This window comes from Alnus glutinosa, chromosome 13, assembly GCF_958979055.1.
Source record: "Alnus glutinosa chromosome 13, dhAlnGlut1.1, whole genome shotgun sequence".
Lineage (NCBI taxonomy): Eukaryota > Viridiplantae > Streptophyta > Magnoliopsida > Fagales > Betulaceae > Alnus > Alnus glutinosa.
This window is the reverse complement of record NC_084898.1, coordinates 12,607,332-12,631,414: the sequence shown is the minus strand read 5'-3', so window position 1 is coordinate 12,631,414 and position 24,083 is coordinate 12,607,332. Positions and strand designations below refer to the sequence as shown.

The window sequence follows — 24,083 nt, the reverse complement described above, 5'->3', positions numbered from 1 at the left end:
ACGTGTTGCCTTGTGATTCGTTGCCTTCTTTGATGTTCGTTCTCCTCGTAATCTGCAAAATAACAAACGGCTCGTCGAACTATGGGGGTGCCGACCGGACCCCCACTCCGATGCCTAAGTCAGTTCAAACTTATTTTCTGGAGAATATCAGTAATTTCTAAAGCTCGGAGAATCTCCTCTAATACCTGGCGTAGTAGTCTTATTTATAGGCTCACAGTTCACTGTTATAAAACTGCTAGAGTGCTTGGAACATAATCTAATTAGGAGTCTGGGTCCTAGATCACATAGTCTTGAATCTTATCTTACTAATTAGGAGTCTGAGTCCTAGATCACATAGTCTTGAGTCTTATCTTCATAGAATTCAAATTGGGTAGTAGAGTCCAAACTGGATATGACACTCTCTTTAGCTAATGTCATTCTATTAGGTACCTTATCCCATATTTGATGGGATAGAAGTCTATCTTGATATACTCGGGATATACGTCTTTTTGGAAATAACGAATGGTCTTATAAATTGGGTCTAATCTTGCTGGGCCGACCCGATGGGCTCGGCCCACATGTCTTTGGAGCTAATTATTTCTCCAACAGTTACCCCCCTAATTCTCTTATTTGAATTTAGAATTGTAAGAGAATTAAATACCTCAATTTCTGAATCTGGATCTTCCATGATCTGTATCTGACAATTACTGCCTCTTTCAAAGTAATTATGACGAATAATGCCTCGAATCTCTGGAAGGATTAGAATTCCTGCTCCTTGTCGATCTAGAACTGCTGTTAAAGTTCTAATTGGACTCTGATCCTTTATTAGACTTCTAATCTGATATCTTCTTAGACTTCTGATCTGATCATTCTTCTTATCTGATTGGACCATAAGTCCTATCCCAATTCTACTAGGGATAACTGATACCTGATTTCCCTGAAGTAGTTGCTAAATGTTTATCTCCTCCTTGGATCGGGTTGAGTGGATCCAACTTGTGATTTGTCATAGTACTAATAGCAACTTCTCATAGATATCTTCTTCATAAATGCCTCTTCATAATATTGTCGGTCGGGCCAAAGTTGTAAAAATGATCTCCTACTCTCGGTAGGAGATGGATCGGACTGATGTAGTTGATTTCACCAAGATTGTGGTGAAATGCCACTCTGAGAGAACACTTTGCGTACAACTTTCCTGAGATCAAGGTTCTGTCTGACAAAAAATGGTAAACCGTTAACTGTTGGAGAAATAATTAGCTCCAAAGACATGTGGGCCGAGCCCATCGGGTCGGCCCAGCAAGATTAGACCCAATTTATAAGACCATTCGTTATTTCCAAAAAGACGTATATCCCGAGTATATCAAGATAGACTTCTATCCCATCAAATATGGGATAAGGTACCTAATAGAATGACATTAGCTAAAGAGAGTGTCATATCCAGTTTGGACTCTACTACCCAATTTGAATTCTATGAAGATAAGACTCAAGACTATGTGATCTAGGACTCAGACTCCTAATTAGTAAGATAAGATTCAAGACTATGTGATCTAGGACCTAGACTCCTAATTAGATTATGTTCCAAGCACTCTAGCAGTTTTATAACAGTGAACTGTGAGCCTATAAATAAGACTACTACGCCAGGTATTAGAGGAGATTCTCCGAGCTTTAGAAATTACTGATATTCTCCAGAAAATAAGTTTGAACTGACTTAGGCATCGGAGTGGGGGTCCGGTCGGCACCCACATAGTTCGACGAGCCGTTTGTTATTTTGCAGATTACGAGGAGAACGAACATCAAAGAAGGCAACGAATCACAAGGCAACACGTCACCGTACCGGAAACTGTACCAACACTGTACGTAATATTATTGTATAATAAAAAAAAAATTATATATATATATTTGCAATGTCTATATTGATGGTGTAATAATATTATTGAGGTAATAATATTGACAATGAAACGAACTAGAATCAAAACGGTCTTAGTTTATAATTTTAAGGAATTATACATAAATGGTAAAGATCAATGTAAAAATATCAACAGATAAAATATCTAGTGATATTCTTATAAGAGATATTTTTATGGAAGATATTTGTGTGAAAACTTAAATATTAAGTTATATAGAAATATCTACTGATATTTTACTAAGTTTAAGCAATAAGTTTTAGGAAAAAAATATCTAATCCTATCTTTTATAAAATAAACCACACCTCTCAGTAAAAATGCACACCCGGCTCCTCTTCTTTCCTCTTTACTTCTTTTTTCTTCTTCCTTCTTCATTCCTCTTCTCTGTTCTTCTTGCCCGAAAACAGAGACAGCGAGAGGGAGAGAGTGAGACAGAGATGGGAGAGATCAGAGAGACGAGAGAGTGAGAATGAGGGAGAGATTCTGAGAGCCCGAGAAGAGAGATGAGACAGCGAGAGATTAGAGAGTGAGACTGTGAGATCGGGAGAGAAAGAGAACCGGAGGACCCATCCTTTGATGGTTCGGTGATGGTTGGAGCTAGGATGGCGCCGGTGAAGCAAGGGGAGCCGATTTCCGGCGAGCCCGCGACCCGCAAGCCAAACCCGACGGATCCGGGAGAATCCGTGTGACCCGATCCTCCCGGAGGTCCGATCCTCCATGTCCGGCGGGCTAAGGCGACTTTCCGGCTGATCAATGAAGGCCCGAAGCCCTTGACCCGAAAACCCGACCTGGTGACCCGTCAGACCCGAGAGGAAGACCCGGTTCTTCCTATGCATTTTCCGACGATTTTTCCGGCGGAATCAGTGGCTTTTCCGGTGGATTTGCTATGAAAAATCCCTGGGGTAATTTCTAACAACCTATGATAATTTATTTTGAGGATTGATTGGATTATTGTGAAATTAGAGTTTATGATTTTGGGGGTTTTCTATGGATTGATTTGGGGATTTTATTGATTAATGATGGGGTATTGTTGGATGTTGAGTTCCCTGTGTTGTGTTCCTGTTCTGGCTGGTTGGTGTCGGCAGTGACCATTTGGGTGTTTTTAGACTGTTGGCCGATTGAATATTTGATGGTTTCACTGTTGTTGGCTGATTTGAGGAAATTATTGTAGTTTTGGGTCCCTGTTTCAGATTATGTTAAAATTCTAGGATTGATTGATGATTTGGGAATTCAGATTCCTATTAGTTGTATTTAACAAGAATTTCCCCTGTTGTGACTTTGTATATGTGTATTGATTTGGGATTCAATTGATTTTATGTTGGCTAGGGGAGATTTGATGAGTTTAGCCAAGTAGTGTTCTAGTTATGTGTATGTTGGTGATGTTTAGCCAGGAATGGTTTTTGGTGTTCACTGTTTTGGACTAGAGGTTGGACCAAATGAGTGTTTTGGAGATTTGTTTTAGGTTGTTTCAGTTAGATAGGTATTGGAATATTATTTTTTAGGGGGTATTGGCTAGATATTTATGTGGGATATATTTAGTTAAATTGGAATGGATTAAATGTAGTCCTAATGGATTGGTAATTGAATTTAAGACTCTAGGTGGCTTTTGTTGTTGATCAATTATGATATGAGGTATTATTTGGATTAGTGTAAGTGTATGCTTGGTTATGGGTATTATTATTATTTGGCCATTTAGGGTTAAGTCATATATCATGTGTTGACCCGATCTATGTAAAGCATGAATTGTTGTGCCTTGTCATGTTTGGTTTAAACTAATTTTTATTAAGTATTCACTATTGTAATTAAATGGGCTTGCGTTTTATTATTGATGATTGATATATATTATTGAAACCTAGAATTGTGTAATATTCTAGGGTATTGATTATGTTTGATTATTGATAATTAATGAGTGATGTTTTGGATATATGAGTTCTGGGAATTATGCAGAAAAAGGGAGTTAATAAAGATTATATTAATTATGTAGTCTCAATAACTAAATTAAGAACATGTTAAATATGTTAGGTTGCTTTGATTATGATAATGAGTTAACATGTTTTAAATGATGAAGGGTTAGAGAATTATAATGCTCTATCAAGGTTATGGATCATGTTTGATTGTTGGTAATTAATTATGGAAATAGAGTATGATGTTTTACTATGGTTTCTAATATATGTTGGTTGCAATAATTGTTAGAGTTAAATATGTTTTAAAACAAATGTTTTGTTAATTGGTTTGGTGCTTGGATTGATGTTCCCTAAAAGTGATTAGGTTTTGTTAGAAATATGCATAAGTTTCTTGTTGGCTGATTTATCTATACTAAAGAAAATGATATTAAGAACTATAGATTGAACCCAAGCGCTACTCAAGACCTAGATTAGATGTTATTCTAAAGTATTGATTTGCTAATTGATTAAGTAAATATTAAGATTTAACCATGTTAAGTGTTCATAAATGTAAGTGATTTTCCAATTAATAGATGATTGCTTCTATGTATGTGTCTATGTATAAAAATGGAATTCATGTTTAGGCATGAGTTTTCTAGAAAGGAATGATATTGACCTTGTATGCACATGTATATGTATTTGTTGCAGATGATGAACTGTGACTGCACGAAAGGGCTGTAAGTATAAATTACTTACTGAGGGTAGTACTGGATTTCAGTAGCGTTGTGTTTATGTTTTATTTTAATTGGATGCGTGTGACTGATTATTGCATACTGTTAATAATCAACTTATTAATATTGGGCGCGACGTCTCCCAAAGGTTCAGGATGGAAAATGTGCCTGAAACCGAAAACACAATAATTCATATTGATTGGGACGGCTTTCAAAGTGCTAGTAGAGTGACGTGGAACGTACTCTGCTAGTGCGAAAATAAGTTAATCAAAATGTAATGTAGAGGGGACGGCCTCGAGAAAGACGTTGACCGGGGGGACGGCCCTTATAAGAGAGGAGTGCAATGACTATATTAAATTGTTAAACTTTGCATGAAAACTATCACTACATCATTATGTCATATCTCTGTTCCTTAAATAACGCATAAATCATGATGTTGTTGGATGACAGTTAGCTCACTTATGGAACTATGGGATTGTGGCGGTAACCACCTTCTCATAGATGTTTGCGCAGGTTTTGAAGATTATGGATTGGATTAATTGCTAGCTTAAGAGATTTAAAGTTGTGTAGTTAGGATTTTAGTACTTTGTACTCATAAATGTTTGTACTATTTGCGTGTAACATGTTTAGACATTTACTTGTATTTATTAAGTTCCATGTATGCTTTAGTGTCATATGTGACACATGTTTCTTTGTAAATAGTGTAAAGACTTTTAATGTATTTCTAGAGGATGTCAGTTAAAGCTCTAAATATATTGTAAGGGAATTGTCCCTAATGTTTGAAAAAAAAAAAGATATTCGTATTTTCCGCTGCTAGATTTATCATCTCTGAATGGTTAATGACACGTAATTATCTAGATATAATTACTTACGTTTTTTTGTAAAAAGCGGGTCGTTACACCCGACGTGTTTTAACCGTTATAAAAAATATATATATATATCTGCAGAAGTTTCTCAAGACAACAAGAGAAAATATGGGGATAGAATAAATGGTTTCTCAAATAGAATGCAAGGCACGAATAGGATATGACATGATAAACTATGTAATGCAAACATACCTGACATGCACTAGAATTTAGGAACCAAAATCCTAGGCATAGTAAGACTTCACTTTTACTAGGTGAGTCCACTCTCTCTTAAGGGGTGAATGGTCTCATCATTCTTGACCCATACCTGCTTGACCCGTGGAGATGGTTTGCGGGTCATGTCTATGTTGACCATACTCCTTAGCATACATTGTATTAGACTCAGCAATCCTTCATAGCCATGATTGCTGTTGGACTTTTGTGACTTTCTCTTGTAGCGTCTTGATTTGTTCTTCTTTGGTTTGCCACTCTGATTGACAGGGACAAACTTTTACTGATGCCGTGGAGACTGATGTGCCATCGGAGGGAGAGTGCCTAATGTAGCTCTTGTTGGCAGGTCCTTCTGAACCTTCTACTTTTGGAGCTGTAGACATTTGGGTCGGATGTTATCGGTGATGTTGCAGTGATGACAGGTGGGCAGACTTCTTTTGTTTGAATGCTTCTTGACATTCTCTGCAGAATTATGGTTAGCATTCTTACAAATAACATTGCCCTTACCTTTTATATGTCTCTTATGAGGAGGGACATATTTAGATGATGAAGAATTTTCAACTTTACCTTTCCTCATGGCATCCTGCTTAATCCAAGGCCTTAAGCAGGCTTGTTACAAATATCTGAACGAATACAAAACATGCTTTTCAAATTATCACTAGAGAATTTTTCCAATTTATTTTCAAGTGAATCAATAATGTCAAATAACATGATATTCTCAGATTTCAAAGAGACAATCAAAGCATGTGATTCAAATAATTGAACAGCCAAAGACTCTTTTTCTTGCTTCATCTTTTTAAGCTCTTTATGAGAAACTTTAGAATTTTTAGCATTCTTCAATTTATCAAAAACCTTAAAGAGCTTAATATCATAATTCTCATTAGATAACTGAGAAGAATTCATGATAAAAGGTGTAATAAAAAAAAATAGAAGTCACAAAAGATAAGGATCATACTCAGGAATTAAATCATTTAAACGGTGTATATCCGCTCTGATACTAATTGAAAAATAGATGACTTCTATATTAACCGTGTGTGTGTGTGAACAGTGTGCAACAAAATATTAAATGCATAATTTAAATGAGACAAATATTTTGTCGACGAAGTGGAAACTCAATTAAGAGAAAAATCACTCCAAGGCAACTAAATCCAGGATATCCACTATTCAGAAGACAAAGCTAGTTACAAAGCAATAGCACTCACATACCCTTAATGCAGTGGTCGTACCTTGAACTCTAACGTGTAACCCAACTCGAACGCCTCCCAACTAGGTCTCTTATCTAAAGGGGTCTTCAATGGAATCTTTAACCTTAGGGCTAACCCCTAAGATAGACTTCACAGCTGATTAAATCACATAGTGGCAACATCTAAAGAGGTAGCAGATCTTCAATATCTCCCTAAACACCCTATCTAAGCTACAAGGAATTCATCACCGAATTCTTATAAAATACATGCCTAGGAGTCTCTATTTATAGGCCACAGAAACCTAAATCTCGTCTGATGCAATTTTGCTAGGCGGCGACCGGACAGACAGCTGTGCGATTGGCTTTCCAAATTTGCTTGAAATTCTTTCTCGAATAGAGCCGTGTCCAGATGGTGTTGCCCTAGCATTTGGACGGTTGCACTTCAGCTGCACGCAATTCTCATATTAAGGCTTGAGCGTCCGGACCATAGAGAGTGACGTTTAGACGGTTGAACTTTTGTGGCACACTATTTCCATATTAAGACTTGCACGTTCGGACCATGGAGATGGACATCCGAACAGTTGAACTTTGTATGCACGACTTGCCTTATAAAGGATAGCGTCCGGACAGAATACTACATCGTTCGGACGGTTGCAGCTGTCTTCCCATATCTGTGTCTGGGAAAGAAATCATTTTACTTGTCGAACACTGAAGGTCGTCCGAACTGTATAGCCACGACGTCCGGACGGTTTCACTGATGCACTTGAACGCTGGATTCTTCTGGAACTATGAAGAGCGGCCGGACGATTTGCCATTACGTCTGGACGGATGCAACCTTGAACAGTTCAAAGCTTCTAGACATTGATGGGGGTCCGGACGGAAAGTTCTCGTCATCTAGATGGATGTTGCTAACTAATGAGTGTCTGGACAATTTACAGGGTCGTCTGGACGGATGCTTGAGATCCGACTTCTCTGAGTTGGAATCTGCACAGAATCTTCCTAGAACTTCTGAAATAACCTTCTTTATACTTGTGACACTGGACTTGTCAATAATAAAGCTCTTTCCATCTTTAGAGAAATAAACTCTGAATATCTGAAGATTCTGAAATATACGGCTTCCCCGTGAAAAAAACAACATTACATAATAGTGATTTTGTCAACAGAATGCAGCCAATAAAAAACTAACAATCTTTAACATCAAAAAACTATCCGTGGGATATTCTCAATTCATTGTAAGTCTCTTTAAGATTTAGTAATCTTATTATTTATTTTGTTAATTAACGTTCTAACATATGTTTAGAAATTTTTAGTGTTTTAAGAATCGTATTATAACATATGAATCTTATGATCCATGTGAGATTAATATGAACTAAAGTGTTATCATTATAATGCTATGAATATTGATGTTATGAATCTTGGAAATGCTATTAAAAAAGAAAATCAAGCATCCCAGCAGGATCACGCTAAAGCAATTATTTTTCTTCGTCATCATCTTTATGATGAATTAAAAAAGAAAAAGAAAAAAGAGAGAGTACATTTCAGTGAAAGATCCATTGACCTTGTGGAATAGTTTTAAGGGAGAGATACGAGCACTAGAAGACAGTTATCCTCCAAAAAGCTCATTATGGTTGGATGCACCTGAAGTTGCGCTTTTTAAAATCAGCTCACAATTAAAACAAAAAAGTCACTGATGTAGATATGTTAGAAAAAACATATACCACATTTCATGCCTCGAATGTGCTCTTGCAGCAGCAATATCAATAGCGTAATTTCACAATATATTCTGAACTAATATCTTGTCTTCTAGTGGCTAAGCAAAATAACAAGCTATTAATGAAAAATCGTCAATCTTGTCCAACGGGTTTTACACAATTTCTTGAAGTAAATGGAACCTCATTTCAAGGTACTAAAGGAAATCGTGGTCGTGAACGTGGATGTTGACATGGTAGAAAAAATTATAGAGGTCAAAGAGAACGTATTCATAATTCTTACAAAAGAAATGCTCCTTACCACTAGAAGTGGAACCACACTGAGGCGAAACAAAATAAAAAGAAAAGTTTACAGAATAAACTTACAAAGAACTATGAAGATAAATGCTACAGGTTTAGTATGAAAGGACATTGGCCGTGTACCTGTCGTACGCCTAAACATCTGGTAGACCTATATCAAGCCTCCATAAAGGAGAAAGAAAAAGGGGATTGAAATGAATTTTGCTAATCACAATGAACATTTAGATTCTCCGATTTTTCTTGATATTCTAAATGAAGAGGGTATCACTCATCTTGATGTTTCTAATTTCTTTGTAGACTCTAATTTCTTTTGATTGGTGATTATTATGTCTACACAATTAATATGTTTTCATTACGTCTTAATCACATTATGTTTACATTGTCAACTTTATTTGTATTTTGTTATTTTCTTTTTGAGTAATGAAATTTAATATATATATTTTAGAGACAAGAGTCATACTGATACAATAATTCAAGATAAGAAAAATTTTCAAAATTTAATATTAAACAAAGCTAATGGCAATATAATATCAAGTTCATCAAACCTAATTGAAGGCTTTTGAAAGAGCAAATATCATATTGCCAAAATGAACAAAATTTTGTATTGATGATGCTTTGTATTTTTCTAAATCTAGAATAAATTTAATCAGTTTTAAAGATATTCGTCTAAATGGTTATCATGTTGAAACCATTAATGAAGGCAATGACGAATATTTTTATATTACTTCAATAATTTCGGGCCAGAAGCTCATATTGGAAAAATCGACTGCTTTCTCTTCCGGGATATATTATACAACAATAAGAATAATTGAATCACATGTTGTGATGCACCAGAAGTGCTCTAATCCAAAGATGTTTATACTTTGACATGATTATCTTAAACATCCAGGAACAATTATGATGCGTCAAATAATTGAGAACTCTCATGGACATCCATTAAAGAAGCAGAAGATTCTTTTACCAAGTGATTATCCTTGTGCTGCATGTTCTCAAGGTAAACTTGTTGTAAAGTCATCCCCTTCTAAGGTAATTGTTAGGGGTAATTATCTTTTCCCTCCATCAACTACTAGCCATTGTCAAAATGCCCCCATGAACTGACACTTCGACCAAAAAAGAGCATCAAACTACCATCTTTATACACTTTGGCCCCTTCCGTCAAGGAATCCCGTTAACTTGGATGTAATATGCCATTTTTTACCGTTAATTTTGGTTTAAAAACCAAAATGCTCTCTACAGTAATTAATAAAAAATATTAAATAAAATTAATATATATATATATATATATATATATATATATATATATATTTTTTTTTTTTTAAAAAAAAAACCTAAGGGGTGGCCACACGGCCACCTTAGAGGTGGCCGGAGCCACCTTTAGGGGTGGCTCGCAGGCTGTGGCCACCCTAGGTCTTTTCTAGGGTGGTCGCGCGACCACCCAGTTTCCGGGGTGGCCGAAGCCACCTTTAGGGGTGGCTCGCGGGCCACCCACGGCCTCTGGGGTGGCCGCAGGGCCACCCTAGAGACAAGCTGGGGTGGCCGCTCGGCCACCCCTAGTTCCGGGGTAGTTGCAAGCCACCCGGCCACCTCAGGGGGTGGCTGCCGCCACCCCCTTTTCCTTTAGTGTTTTTTTTGTTTGTTTGTTTGTTTGTTTAAGATGAAGGTATTTAGGTCATTTTTTAAATTGGGTTAGGGTATTTAAGTCTTTGCATGAATTAGACTGACGGAAGGGGCCAAAGTGTGTAAAGATGGTAGTTTGATGCTCTTTTTTGGTTGAAGTGTTAGTTCATGGGGACATGCTGACAATGACCGATAATTGATGAGGAGAAAAGGTAATTACCCATAATTGTTAAATTTTCATCATTTTTAAAAACAATTCAAGGGGATATATTTGGGTCGATTCACCCTCCATGTGGGCCATTTAAATATTTTATGGTTTTAATAGATGCATCAACTAGATGATCACATGTTTGCCTGCTTTCTACCTGTAATGTTGTATTTGCTACACTTCTTGCCCAAATAATTAGATTACGGGCACAATTCCTGATTGTCCAATTCAATCTATTTGGATGAATAATGCGGGTGAATTACATTTCAAACATTTTTATAACTATTGCATGTCAATCGGTATTAATGTTGAACATCATGTTGGCTCATTCTCATACTCATACTCAAAATGATTTAACTTAATTATTTATTAAACGACTTCTGTTAATTGCTTTACATTTGTTTATGAAAATAAAATTTCTTGTTTCTGCTTGGAGACATGCAATATTATATGCTGCATCATTAGTTGAGATCAACGGATCCGGCTTCAGTGCTGTAGTGAAAAACTACAGGACATCTGCTGTTAAAATATGAATGACCCAGATTTAACTCATATTTTTTTTTAACTAAAACTGTGTCGTTTGAGCTTCACAGCAAATCGCCATTTTTTTTTTGTGACTAGACGCCGTTTGGGCAGGAGGATCTTCTCTTTTCAATGACAACACGGGAAACATCACTTAGAGTGGTGTACATGATCGTCCCTTACCAGAATGAACCCACGTACCTTCCACAAATCTCATTGTCCCCGATGAACAAAAACAAGGCACCTCTACCACGTCCATGTCCTTCAAGAACTGCATATGGCTCTCGTTCTCATCGCCCTTTCATGCGCACGCACACAAACACCACGGAGTCCGCCACCTGCTTTGACAGCTTAATCATATAGTCGGATAAACCTTAACACATGGCCCACAATGCTTCAACCTCACATCAAGCACAATCAGCTTATATGATCAACCTTTTTTTTATCTTCAATCAGCTTCTCCACATCCTTCCTACAATGTAGCTAGTTGTACCACAGAAGAGTGATTATCTCCGTAGTATTACACATCTTCCACAAGCACGTCTGGGCATATCCCCTGGCCTCCTCTTCATGAATTTTCTCCATGCTCTTGTAAAAGCTAAAGTGTGTGACTTTGTTGATTTTCTCTTGCTTGCAAATCTCCTTTGTCTTTTCTGATTCATCGCCCAGCAAGCCCTTTGTTGGATGCGTTGTTGCTTGTCGATCTGAGGGCTAAGGTAAAAATTTCATCACACATACATCTTTGATGAAAATCTGCTTTGAAACTTTCAATTTTGTTGCATACTACCCTGATCTGCATCTTCTGCTTCTTGGGTTTTCGTTTCTCTCAATTTTGCTCACTTCTATATGTGCATCTAAACTTGTGCTTCTCCCGTGGTGAATTTCAGTTTTGTAAGGTTATGAAAAAGCAGGGCATCGTCACCATTCTTGGGTCAGACAGCGAAAGAACCAAAGATGCTTCTCTTCAAAGAACCCTATCCGCAGACATGTCATCCAAGAAATGGCTGGCTCAAAACGGCTTCTCTCCCATGAAAAAGATCGCATCTTCTGAAAAAAATTTTGTCTCCTTAGCATATTCTTCATCGTCCTCTTCAGAAGGAGAAGACTATTCATCAAAAAATAAAAAATAAAAAAAGGAGAAGACTACGAAGAAAGGAAGGAGCAGGTAGAAGGGCGAGGACAGTTCAATACTGTGATATGTGGAGCTCTATTTCCTATCCAAACCGCGTCAAGTCACAAAAGAAAATAGACGATTTGCTGTGAAACTCAAACGACAGTTTTAGTAAAAAAAGTTTGAGTTAAATCTGGGCCATTCATATTTTAACAACAGATGTTCTGTAGTTTTTCACTACAGCACTGAAGCCGGATCCGAGATCAACCACCAAATATTTTTCATTTTCTCATTTTTGGTTGTGCTTTATATGTTTCAATTGCTCCACCTCAGCGATGGGACCTCAACGTAGACTTGAGATTTATATTGGTTTTGATTCTCTCTATATTATGGATACCTTGAGCCTTTAGTTGGTGATATTTTTAAAGCACGTTTTGAAAATTGTCATTTTGATGAAAATATATTCCCATCACTAGGGAAAGAAAAGTCGTTACCAGAAGCACGATAAGAAATCACTTGGAATAATTCGATGTTATTTCATTTTGATCATCGTACAAATTAATGTGAACTAGAAGTCCCTGTAGGACAATCAATTAATACAATAGCAAATGAGTTTAAGGCACGCCTGAAGCGTGGAAGACTTATTGGTGCAAATGATAATATTCCCCGAAAGAGAAAAGTACAAGGAAATGAAATCGGCGCTCCTGAAGAGGCCTTAGCCACAAAACAGAAAGCGAAAATTGATCCATCCAAATTTTCTGTACAAAATTCTCCTCGAAATGAATCCCTCGAAGAGAAACCTCTTGAAGAGGAATCTCCTAGAGAGTTACCCAATGAAGAGGAACAGGTACCTGAAAATAATGAGATCTCAATAAATTATATAAGTACATGAGAGATATTTGATAGAAACAAAATTGTTGTCGACAACATATTTTCATTTAAAGTTGCATTTGACGTTACCAGAAGTAATGATAATATTGAACCATAATCCATCGAAGAATGTCAACATAGAAATGATTGGCCAATGTGGAAGGAAGCAATTCAGGCAAAATTGAACTCATTAGCAAAACATGACCTGAAGGTGTATCGTATATTGGATACATGTGGGTATTTATACGAAAACGTAATGAGAAAAATGAAATTGTGAGATACAAAGCAAGACTTGTTGCACAAGGTTTCCTGCAGAAACCTGGTATTGATTATGAAGAAACATATTTCTCTGTAGTAGATACAATTACATTTAGATTTTTGATTAGCTTGGTAGTTACAAAAAGTTTGGATATGGGTTTAATGGATGTGGTTACAACATATTTATATAGATTACTTGATAATGATATATACATGAAAATCTCTGAAGGATACAAAATGACTGAAGCATATAATTCTAAATCCCAAAGTATTTATTCTATCAAGTTACAAAGATCTTTATACAAGTTAAAGCAATCTGAACGCATGTGGTACAATCATCTTAGTAAATATTTATTGAAAGAAGGATTTGAGAATAATTAAATTTGTCCATGCGTTTTCATTAAGAAATCAAAATCTGGATTTGCTATCGTTGCAGTTTATATAGATGATTTAAATCTTGTTAGAACTCCAGTAGAGCTCACAAAAATTGCCACTTATTTAAAAAAATGAGTTTGAGATGAAAGATCTTGGAAAGACAAAATTTTGTCTTGGCTTATAGATTGAACATTTTCTAAATGGAATTCTTGTTCATCAGTCAACATACACAGAAAAGTCCTGAAGCACTTTTACATGGAGAAAGCTCATCCTTTGAGCACTCCAATGGTTGTTCGATCACTTGATGTGAAAAAGGACCATTTTCGCTCTCAAGAAGATGAAGAAATTCTTGGTCCTGAAATACCATATCTTAGTGCAATTGGTGCTCTGATGTATCTTGTAAATTGCACACGACTTGATTTAGTATTTTCAATTAATTTAGTAGCAAGATACAGTTCTGCACCAACTCGAAGGCATTAGAATGTAGTCAAACATGTTCTATGTTATATTCGTGGAACAACTGACATGAGATTATTTTATCCAAAAAGTTCAAATTCACAGTTAGTTGGATATGCAGATGCGGGTTTTCTTTCTGATTCGCATAAAGGCATATCTCAAACATGATATCATGGAAGTACTGCTATTTCTTGGAGATCTGTCAAGCAAACACTTGTTGCTACTTCTTCAAATCACTCAAAGATTATTGCAATTCATGAAGCAAGTCGGGAATGCATATGGCTAAGATCAATAATTCAACACATTCGAGAAAAGTGTGGTTTATCCACAATCAAAGATAGCCCCACAATATATAAAAATAATGTTGCTTGTCTCACACAGATCAAATGACGATATATTAAAGGTGATAGAACAAAACACATTTAATCGAAATTCTTTTATACACATGAACTCCAGAAGAGTGGTGATATTGATGTGAAGTAAATACGATAAAGTGACAATTTGGTAAATTTATTTACCAAAACATTACCAACTGCAACATTTAAGGACTGGTAAATAACATTGGAATGCGACGATTCAAGGATCTTTCATCATAAACAATTAAAGTTCGTCATGCTAATGAGTGGGAGTAAAAATATTATGCTAATTGTACTCTTTTTCCTTTGCTAAGGTTTTTCCTATTAGGTTTTCCTTTACAAGGTTTTAATGAGGCAGTCCTAAAGCATACGATGACACACAAGAATAATGTACTCTTTTTTCCTTCGCCACATGTTTTTTCCCACTGGATTTTCGTTGACAAGGTTAACGAGACATATTTTTAGTGTATGGTCATCCAAGGGGGAGTGTTATGAATGCATTCATGCATTTGGTGGATGACCATTTAGTTCCATCTCTTAGAATTCTACACATTCATGTCTTCTTTTAAAATTTCATAACATTCATGTAATACATTGATGTAGCATTTTAATTCATGTACTACCATTTCATATTCATTAACCTCTCATTATGGTTCCATGTCTATAAAAGGGAGTATTGAGTTGTAAATAAAGACACACAATAATAGAGAAGAATCATGCATAGTTCCTGAAGAACTAGCTTCACATATTACAATATATTTATCTTGTCTTGTTATTTTATTGGATTTTACAACAATATCTTTATTGTGGCGTATTTTTACTATTTTGGAGTTTTAATAGAATTCATGCTTTTAGACAATTTTAAAGAGGTTCTGCACATTTCTCACTAATGTGAGGTTTATCTTCGATTTAATTATATATACTACACCACAATCTCACGCTACATTGTCAATTCAACTTCAGATCATCATTTGTTTTTTTTTTTTTTTTTTTTAAAAAAAAAATAAAAAATAATGATTGATTAGTAATGTTACATCAATATTGTGAAATAGCGGTATGGTATATAGAATTGCTCTATTTCAAGATCTATTGAAAAATGCTTCCCATAATTGGTAAGTAATTTCATTAACCCTGCATTTACCTTCGTAAAATCGAAGGCCATTTTGATCTTTTTCTACGGCGGACATGGCTTACTCAGACTATATTCGAATGACGAGTTACATCATGGTCTGACAATTACCAATAAAGGGAAATATTGAAAAGAATGAAGGGGCAATTTTCGAAAGGTTTTTATTATTTATTTGTTTTTCAATTCAATCTAAATTTGCCAGTCGTCTTGCCTTTTAGGAATGTTTATTTCAGTAACACCTGTGAAAAAGGTGGGCGGCTGCCAGATACTCGATGCGGGTCTCAAATTATTGCCTTTTTTTATTTTTTATTTTCTAGATGGGAAAAGGCCAAAAAAAAAAAAAAAAAAACTAGTGTCTTAATGGAATTTTCAAAAATGCTTCTAAACACCAAGGAAAAAGCAGCCTATTTAGAAACGAAGTGTGCTCAGAAATTAGCACATCTAGAGACCGTAGAGGCGGTCCAAACATTGAAGAGATGGAGCTGTTGGCCGCAGTCAACAAACACAGGAGCGCTTGGCCAGTCCGAGAAGAGATGACCTTTGTTGATGGCCAAGATGGAGAGCAAAGAGTCAACTTCAAGAATGATGGAGGAACAACAGAATGACAAGTCCTGGCTATTCTAATTCTTGTATTTGTGTTAACTATCAACTCAATATATATTATATATAAGGGTGATGAGTGTAATATGTAGCCTTACTCATATATAATACATTGGAATAATGGCATTGCCAAATTGTTCTTTTTATCCAACTCTTCTAACTTTGCCCAGTAGAACGTTTCACAGTTTTCAGAAAGAGTAAAGCTACATATCACTTTGCTGATATCTCATTGCCAATTAGTCATTCGATAAAAAAGAAAAAAAAGAAGAAAAAAAAAGAGATTAACAGTATGACATTAGCAAAGTGAGATAAAAGTGTGATATATATAGCATTTCTATTTCAAAAAACAACGAAAACTTGGTTTGTTTGTATATAGAGCAAACAAAATTTATCAACATGCAATTAATTAGAATTGGGTCAAATTTTGGTGAATGACATAAAAAGGACAAACTTGACGGTGTTATACATATTTAAACTTCTATTGCAATTCTTACATTGCTTGCTTTGCAAATGGGACACCCATCATAATGAAAACCTATGCCCATCACAGTCGAAAAAACTGCCCTAAATGAAAATGAACAGAGCCATTTCAAGTACATACTTTTTATTTCACCATGAGAAATATAATACAAATAAACAAAATATTTAATGAATGCTTTTTATTTTTTCTAAATAAATATTAATCAACGCCTTATTAGATACACCATTACCACTGTAACGGGAAAAAAAGAGAGGCGGCAATCTAGTTGAGGTACCTCAGCCTTGTGAAGGCCCAAGCATAATGAATGGCATTTAGATTCTGTGCCTTTCCTCGGGTATTAGTAACTCCTCATAATCATCAACCACCACCTGATTCACAAATTCAAGAGTTACCCAAATCAAAACCTTCATCAACATCCTTTTGTTAACAAACAAAAAAGAAACAGTAGTACCTCATATCTCTCGCCTCTGTAAGTGTATTCCACATGCAGCTGCTTAGGTTCTCCAGGACATGGATCAAAAAAGCCCATGATTCCCGACTTCTTCACACCCTCATGAAGCTAAACCAACAGATTGAACAACAAAAAATCAAGAAATACAATAAGGGATCTCTGGAGTACAAAGTGAAAAAACCAAAGTGGATTCCATGCACTGGCATACTGGATTGCCAGACCGTCCAAATTTGGTGTAGTCTACACCTCCAGCTTTAGGGAGCTCCTAAGAATATGTCCAAGTCTCCAAAAAGTTTTTAAGAAGCTATCAAATTAATTACCTTAAGTAACTCCAAAAGCACTATATTAATCCCAGTTTAAAAATTTGAGGTCAAGGATTTTCACTGTTAACTATATTAAAGCAACCAACAAGTATGATGATTGATCAAATGAATACCATAGACCAAATATGTCTTTTGCAGGCAATCATCAATCACCAGGTAATTTCTATTCAATATTGCTCTCTAACTTCTTTTAGCCCAATTTAGTAACACGTACTTTTCCAAGTAGTTATGCAAAGGATCGAAAATGATATGGTGAATGAGATGACAAAGTTCAAACCGAAAATTAGTAGCTTCAGTTAAGACCCTTTCAAGAGGGTTACTTGTGGTAATTTGAAGAGGTTATGAAAAAAAACTGTGTTTTGGCTTGTTAATTATGTAGGTAGTCCAAAATTTCACTAACTTAACAGAATATTTCAATTTTCACATCAGTCTATATTACAATATGAACATAAAGCAGGATTCATGGTTTAACACACAGAAAATCAAAAACAGCACTTAAAAGTGAAAATACCTTGAGTTGTCCAGAATCATCAACCAGGAAATTCAAAGGTAGTGTGACATCCATGACTTGGGAAGTCAACTCATTGTGTGTTTCCCTCGATTCATCTTTCCTACTCAAAGCAGTACGGTTTCCATACCATGCTCTAGTAATAACCAATCCATTTGTTTCTAATTGCCTATTTCTTTTCCTATTGGCCACATTTTGTAGTAACTGCTGAGCTTTCTCTGCTGCTCCTCTTGCCTCTTGAACCTACACAAAAATGGGCCAAAAATAATTATACTTCCCTCAGCATTTTGGAGTAAAGGTAAAGAAAAAATAAGTGAAACACACCTCGTATAATCAAATCAGACAACAGAAAAGAAAAATAAAAAAACACCTAACTAAAAAATCTTAAGATTTGCAGACATTCAGAACCCAATGAAGAAGTACAAATAAGAATTTTATTTCAAACTCCTCCCTGAATTATTACGCTGTTCACAAGCCCTGTTTTTTTTTTTTTTTTCTTTAAGTAATAAACGAAATAGCATTAAAAAAGCGTAAAGGCACCTTTAGGTATACAGGGAGTATACAAGAAGGACACCAAAACAAAAGAAAAATAGAAAACAAAGGAAGAACACCCGAAAAACCCAAAAACATAAGAGATGCTACATTAAACCCCCCAACTTCTTGCCTCTAACCCGGCTAGAACCCCCACCCCTTGCATTGAAATTGATCGAGCATTCTAGATTCTTGACCTCTCTTTTTCCTTTTTTCTTAGAGGCAGAAACTGATTCTTGCCCCTCATCAATCAAAGTCAAAAAATAAAGAAAGCCCTCCTCTGACCCCCCGAAAGAAATCCCCATCGTGCTAAAACAAGACTTAGCAACTTCCATAGCCCTGGGGTAAACAACCCCTTCCACCGGACCAACCCCATTCGAAGATTCATCCGCCTCGAAGACCCAAGACGACTGCTACTCCCTCCAAGACATACCAGGAAAAAACTGAGGACACCCAAACACCGAGGAGAACGGCCTTGGCCTCAGAGGAAACAAAACCCATTGAAAAGGGGGAAGGGCAGCCGAAACCCCAGGAGGACCTCCAAACTTTCCAAAAAGAGGAACCCACCAACAGGCCTCACCAAGGCAGGGGCATCCAAAAGAATCACTGCCTGCCAATGGAGAATCCCTGAACGGACACCAGAAGAAACACGGCCTGCCGAAGGAGAAACCCCCACAGAGACCTGCCCAAACCCTGCATGCCCTACCCCACCAGACAAGGCTCCCAACTTAACAAACTAAGGTCCCCATCAACCGACCTCACCAAGGCAGTGGCAGCTGATGGAAGAACCACTGACTGCCGATGGAGGAGCCCTGAATCAGAAGAGCTAAAGTCCACAGAAGACCTCGCCCTAGCCGGAAAAGCGCTCAGAGGCACCAGAGGCAGCAGCTCCAGAACTGACAGGGGGGGAAAAACGAAGGCTTGCTTGACGGACTTAACCACTAGATCGAGCTGCAAACATCTAGACCCACCCCCGAAAGTTGACAACACCCCAGAATCAGCCGCCAACGTCATCTCCGGCTGAAGAGCGCTCCCATGGACCTCCGTCGGACGATGAATGCATCCCAGACCTGAGACCCAGCCCGAAACCACACCAGAACCCAAAGACAACTCAGGGCCTGAAACAGCCGCCACCTTGGCGTTGGGCTTAAGCACTTTTGCCCCAGCCTAAAACCGAAACCCTTTGAAAACAGACTTAACCCTCTTAAGCGCCCGGCCCGCCACAAAGCCCACCCTTCAGTTAAGTCCAAACAAAGACTTCAAGCCCAAACTTTTCGAAAACCCACAAGCCCAAGCCAACGCCTTGGATAAGCGACCAAGAAACTCAAAAACCTTCCCGAACACTCCAAACACACCATCCCCTTGCAATGAAACGTCGCCCTCAACAGCAGCATCCCCGAACACGCCAGTTGGACTCCCGACGCAACCTCGAGATCTGCTAAGATCATCAACATGATAGTCTTTACCCGAGGGACCAATCACTTGCTCCTCCAACTCGCACCAGTTCGCCAACGGACTTACGTCTACAACCTTCGCCGCACCCCTAGAACCTGAAATCTCACCCGGAGGCCGGCATCCCATAGCAGAGACGGTAGCTGCCGAACTCACCACCTTTGTGAACATCGGAGGTCCTGTTCCATTCCTCACCTTAAATCCCGTCAGAGGACCACCAGAAGACGAGGCCCCAACCGTGGCTACAAGAAAAGCCAGAACTTTGCTCAGATCCCCAGAAACACGGCTCCACCCTCGCCCATCTTGACCTTCAGGAATGAGAATCGACCCTATCCAGCCGCCTGTTAACAAGTGCTATACGCTTTTTTTGCATTTCACCCACCATTAAGACGTAGCATCAGTTTGAGTAGCTGGATGTGATGAATCTTAAAACGATACAAAAGTGCTAACTGTATTTAGCGTGTATATATATATATGCTCCACAACATTAACATTTATTTAGCGCTTACTATGTACTGAGTACTCTATGGTCCACCATGTATATTAAATTTTCATGGTTGGATGACAGTGGTGCTTCACCACCTATCCATAATATGTATTACCAGTCTCTTAAACTTTAAGAGAGAGTGGGCTTTACCGCTTAGCATCTTTTTTACAGCATAAATATTGGCGAAAAAAACTTTTTAAACATTGATCACTTGGTGAGTAGACTATTGGATCAAAATCCTATTCAACTAGTGATACTACTCTAGACTTAACTCAGGATTCTTCTACAGCATTAGAGTTTGACAAAGACTCTTCTCTTTAGATAAACTCTAGACTAGTTGTGTTGTAACAAACTAGGACTCTAAAGTTATGTGATCAGATTAGATAGTTTATTTCATGTAAAACGCTTCTAGTTATTATCTAGATGTTTCAGATTTTCTATAAATACAACTATTGCCATACATGTTATGTAGGCAGAATTGCAAATCATTCTAAATTCTATATTGACAATGCAGGATTCCATATATACATGTAGTATGGTATAAGGGCAAGGTAAATCAGCTAGCAATTCCATATAGAATTTGGTTCTCTCTTTCTGGGCACATATCTGATTTTTTTTGGCAGGGAGCATTTTCAACCGTAAAATGCAAGTAACATTTACCTAGGACGTGACTTCATTAAGGGCTGAGATGATGTGCCGACATCACTAGAGTTTATTTTATTCATTTGTTGACATTGAAATGCAGAAAACCAACGAAAATTTGACTCTTGGAATATATGTTTGGTCTTTTGAGGATTATTAAATATAACTTATTTGGAGTACAAGTAATGCTACATGCAAGACTCCTGTCTCCCTTTTATCCCCCCAAATGTGACATGGCTTTTATCCCCCTTTTATCACATTGAGAAGCTCCAAACAGACTTTCTATAGGGTGTGATAGGCAATGAATTTAAATATCACTTGGTTAGCTGGGACAAGGTCTACTCTCCAATCTCCGAGTGAGGGGTGGAGATCAAAAATTTGAGGGCGTTCAATCGCACCCTGCTAGGCAAATGGCTAAGGTGTTTTGGGTCTGAGAGAGATGAGTGGTGGAGAGTCGTGGTGAATTCTAAATATGGCAACCTATGGGGCAGGTGGTGCTCTCTCGAGCGGACAGGTGCCTTTGGGGTGGGGATGTGGAAGATTTGGATGCGGTTAGCTTGTCGCAAATGATTTGGATGTGGCTTTGTTGATTGTGTACCCCGCAATTCTTTTCATTCCTGGCAGCAAACATGACTTAACCAGAGGATTATTTGCGGACATCAAACCTTTAAATATCATATTGGTTGGATTAGTGATGCCTATGATGCCTATCTGTGAGAATTCTATCTTTTGAATTCTTATTCAGTTTTCCATAGTCTGTTAATTATGGGTTATATGGGCTATTTCTACATTGAATCGAAGTCCTTTGAGTTAAGATCGAGAGTCGGGAACGGGGGATGTCGTCTTGCTGAATGGAGCAGAGGAGTATTTCGTTCGGTGGTCATGGATTTCCAGAGCGTGGTTTGGATGCTGCACATGATGGAGGAGTTGACGAATGGATTGACATCAAAGGAGTTTCGTAGGTCTCGTTAAGTGGGAGATTCGATGACCATCTTGCAGAAACGTCAGAATCACTATGGGCAATTTTTGGAGATTATTGAATATGGCAAGGGAGGGAGACATGGCTATATAATCATACCGGAAGGACGAGAAAGCTGTGTGGTTGGGGGAGTTGTATTTCACAATTGAGGAGGCTGGTGAAACATTTTGCACCGGCGGGAATTACAGGCCAACAAAACAGGCATCTTCAGGGGCAAGTGCGGCCGGTGGAGGCCCGTCGAACATTCGCGGATGTGGTTGCAGAGGGTAGAAAAGGAAAGTGAAAAACTGAGCAAGGGTAGTGTGGGGAGGATCGCCATCTAGCCTGGTAGCGTTTCAAATGAGTTTGGAAAGGAGAGATATGCGCCCGAAGATCACATTGCTCGTTCATGGCCTGAGAGGTTGAAGTTTGCTGAAGAAGAAGCTTTAACTGTGCAAGCATTACATAATTTGTTTTTAACACTCAGGAAGGATGCAAACAGGTGTATGGAGCATCTCGGACTGGGCTGGAGTGCTTATGAATTGGTACCGGAAGAGGGGACTAAAAATTGTGGGCCTCATGGGGTAAAAGGTGAAGGCCCATGTGGGGATGTTTTTGTTTCACAATCCAAATTGGGATAGGAAGAGGTGGCCCATCGTCTAAAGCCAGGATTATCTGGCCTGGTCTATCAACGTCGCAACCCACAATCAACGGCCTTTTGGAGAGTGAAGCAGGGGACGGACAAGTCTGAAGTGGGAATGAGTCAGAGCTGGGAGAAGGTTGCAATTCACTATATAGTTGGGGATGAGGCCATTGTTCCTGTACCTGAGGGTGCGTTGCGTGATGGAGGAGGAGAAACGAATGTCTCGTTGTTAGTCAAAAGACAGCCGGAGGAGTTGGTGGTTGGAACACATAGGTCGGACTCAGAATGTGTTGCACTTGAGTCTCGCCAATCTGAGCCAGGGTTTGGCTTAGATGAAGTTGAAGAGGTCTCCGGTATGGTTGGGATTGGTGTTGTCGTTGAAGAGGGAACTGCACAAGTATTGTCCGAAGTTGGTGGAGGACTACTACGAGCTCCACAGATCTCCAGTTGTTCGCCGTCAATTGCTATGATGGAAAATTCTGGGTCTGGGTCAGAGTTTGTCGATCAGAGGAAAGAAGAAGGCAATCTTGAGTTGGTGACTTGTTCGACAAAAGAGGTCAAGGTGGGAGGCTACACAACAGAAACCTTTTCAGTGGGGAAGCAAATGGAGAGCTTCTTCGGGGAGAGGGAAGGTGGTAAAATGGAGATTGGGTTTACATCCAAGGGTGCGGTGGGAGAGGAGGAGGGAGTTCTGTATGAGTTTTCGTTGGATATGCAGGACTACCTACCTGAAGACCTCTTGTTACAGTATGAAGAAGAGGATATAAAGAGGGATTTGGAGAGGTGTGAACCGTTGGTACTCACACCACTGGCAGTGGATGGGGGAGACGGGCATCATACTAGGGTGTCACCTAGGTGGGTGGTGGAAAGAGTTGAGAGTTTTTATCAAGTTGTAGGGTTATCTTGTGAAGGTTATGAGGATAAACTGTTGGCATTGTTCGAGGAGATTGAAGCTGCCCGAGACCTATCAATGCTAGAATCTAAGAAAAAAAGGGCAGCGGGAATTAAATAGGCTGGCTTGGTCAATTAATTATGAGAAGGGGGCACAATCTGTTAGAGGTCTACACAGGGGAAGGGGCTCATCTTGCTTTTTATGAAGCCTAAAATCTTAATGTGGAACGTCAGAAGGCTAAATAAGATTAAGAAAAGGTTGGAGATTAGAGGGCTACTAAGGGATTGGAAGGCGGATGTTATATGCTTGGTGGAGACAAAGATGGCAATTATCTCAAGGGAGGTGGTGCGGAGTCTATGGGGCTGCCATTATGTAGATTGGTGCTATATGGAAGCCAGTGGAGCGTCAGGTGGGATTTTGTTAACGTGGGATAGACGGGTGATGGAGAAAG

The 24,083-nt window shown here is 38.2% G+C and overlaps 1 protein-coding gene and 1 pseudogene across 1 annotated transcript in view; both read right to left on the bottom strand.

Annotated features, from left to right (window-relative positions):
• Positions 1 to 11,019: 11,019 nt before the first annotated feature.
• On the bottom strand, positions 11,020 to 13,213 carry LOC133853899 (thioredoxin-like protein CDSP32, chloroplastic; annotated as a pseudogene).
• A 3,483-nt stretch (positions 13,214 to 16,696) lies between these two features.
• The window catches only part of LOC133854742 (chaperone protein dnaJ 13), a 67,016-nt gene continuing 59,629 nt past the window's right edge, over positions 16,697 to 24,083 (bottom strand). Inside the window, exons 11-13 of the mRNA XM_062291009.1 lie at positions 18,031 to 18,270; positions 17,197 to 17,304; positions 16,697 to 17,113 (exon numbers count right to left, since the gene is read on the bottom strand). Coding sequence (XP_062146993.1) covers positions 17,057 to 17,113; positions 17,197 to 17,304; positions 18,031 to 18,270 — 405 coding nt within the window. The 3' untranslated portion in view covers positions 16,697 to 17,056. The remainder of the gene's footprint in view (positions 17,114 to 17,196; positions 17,305 to 18,030; positions 18,271 to 24,083) is intronic.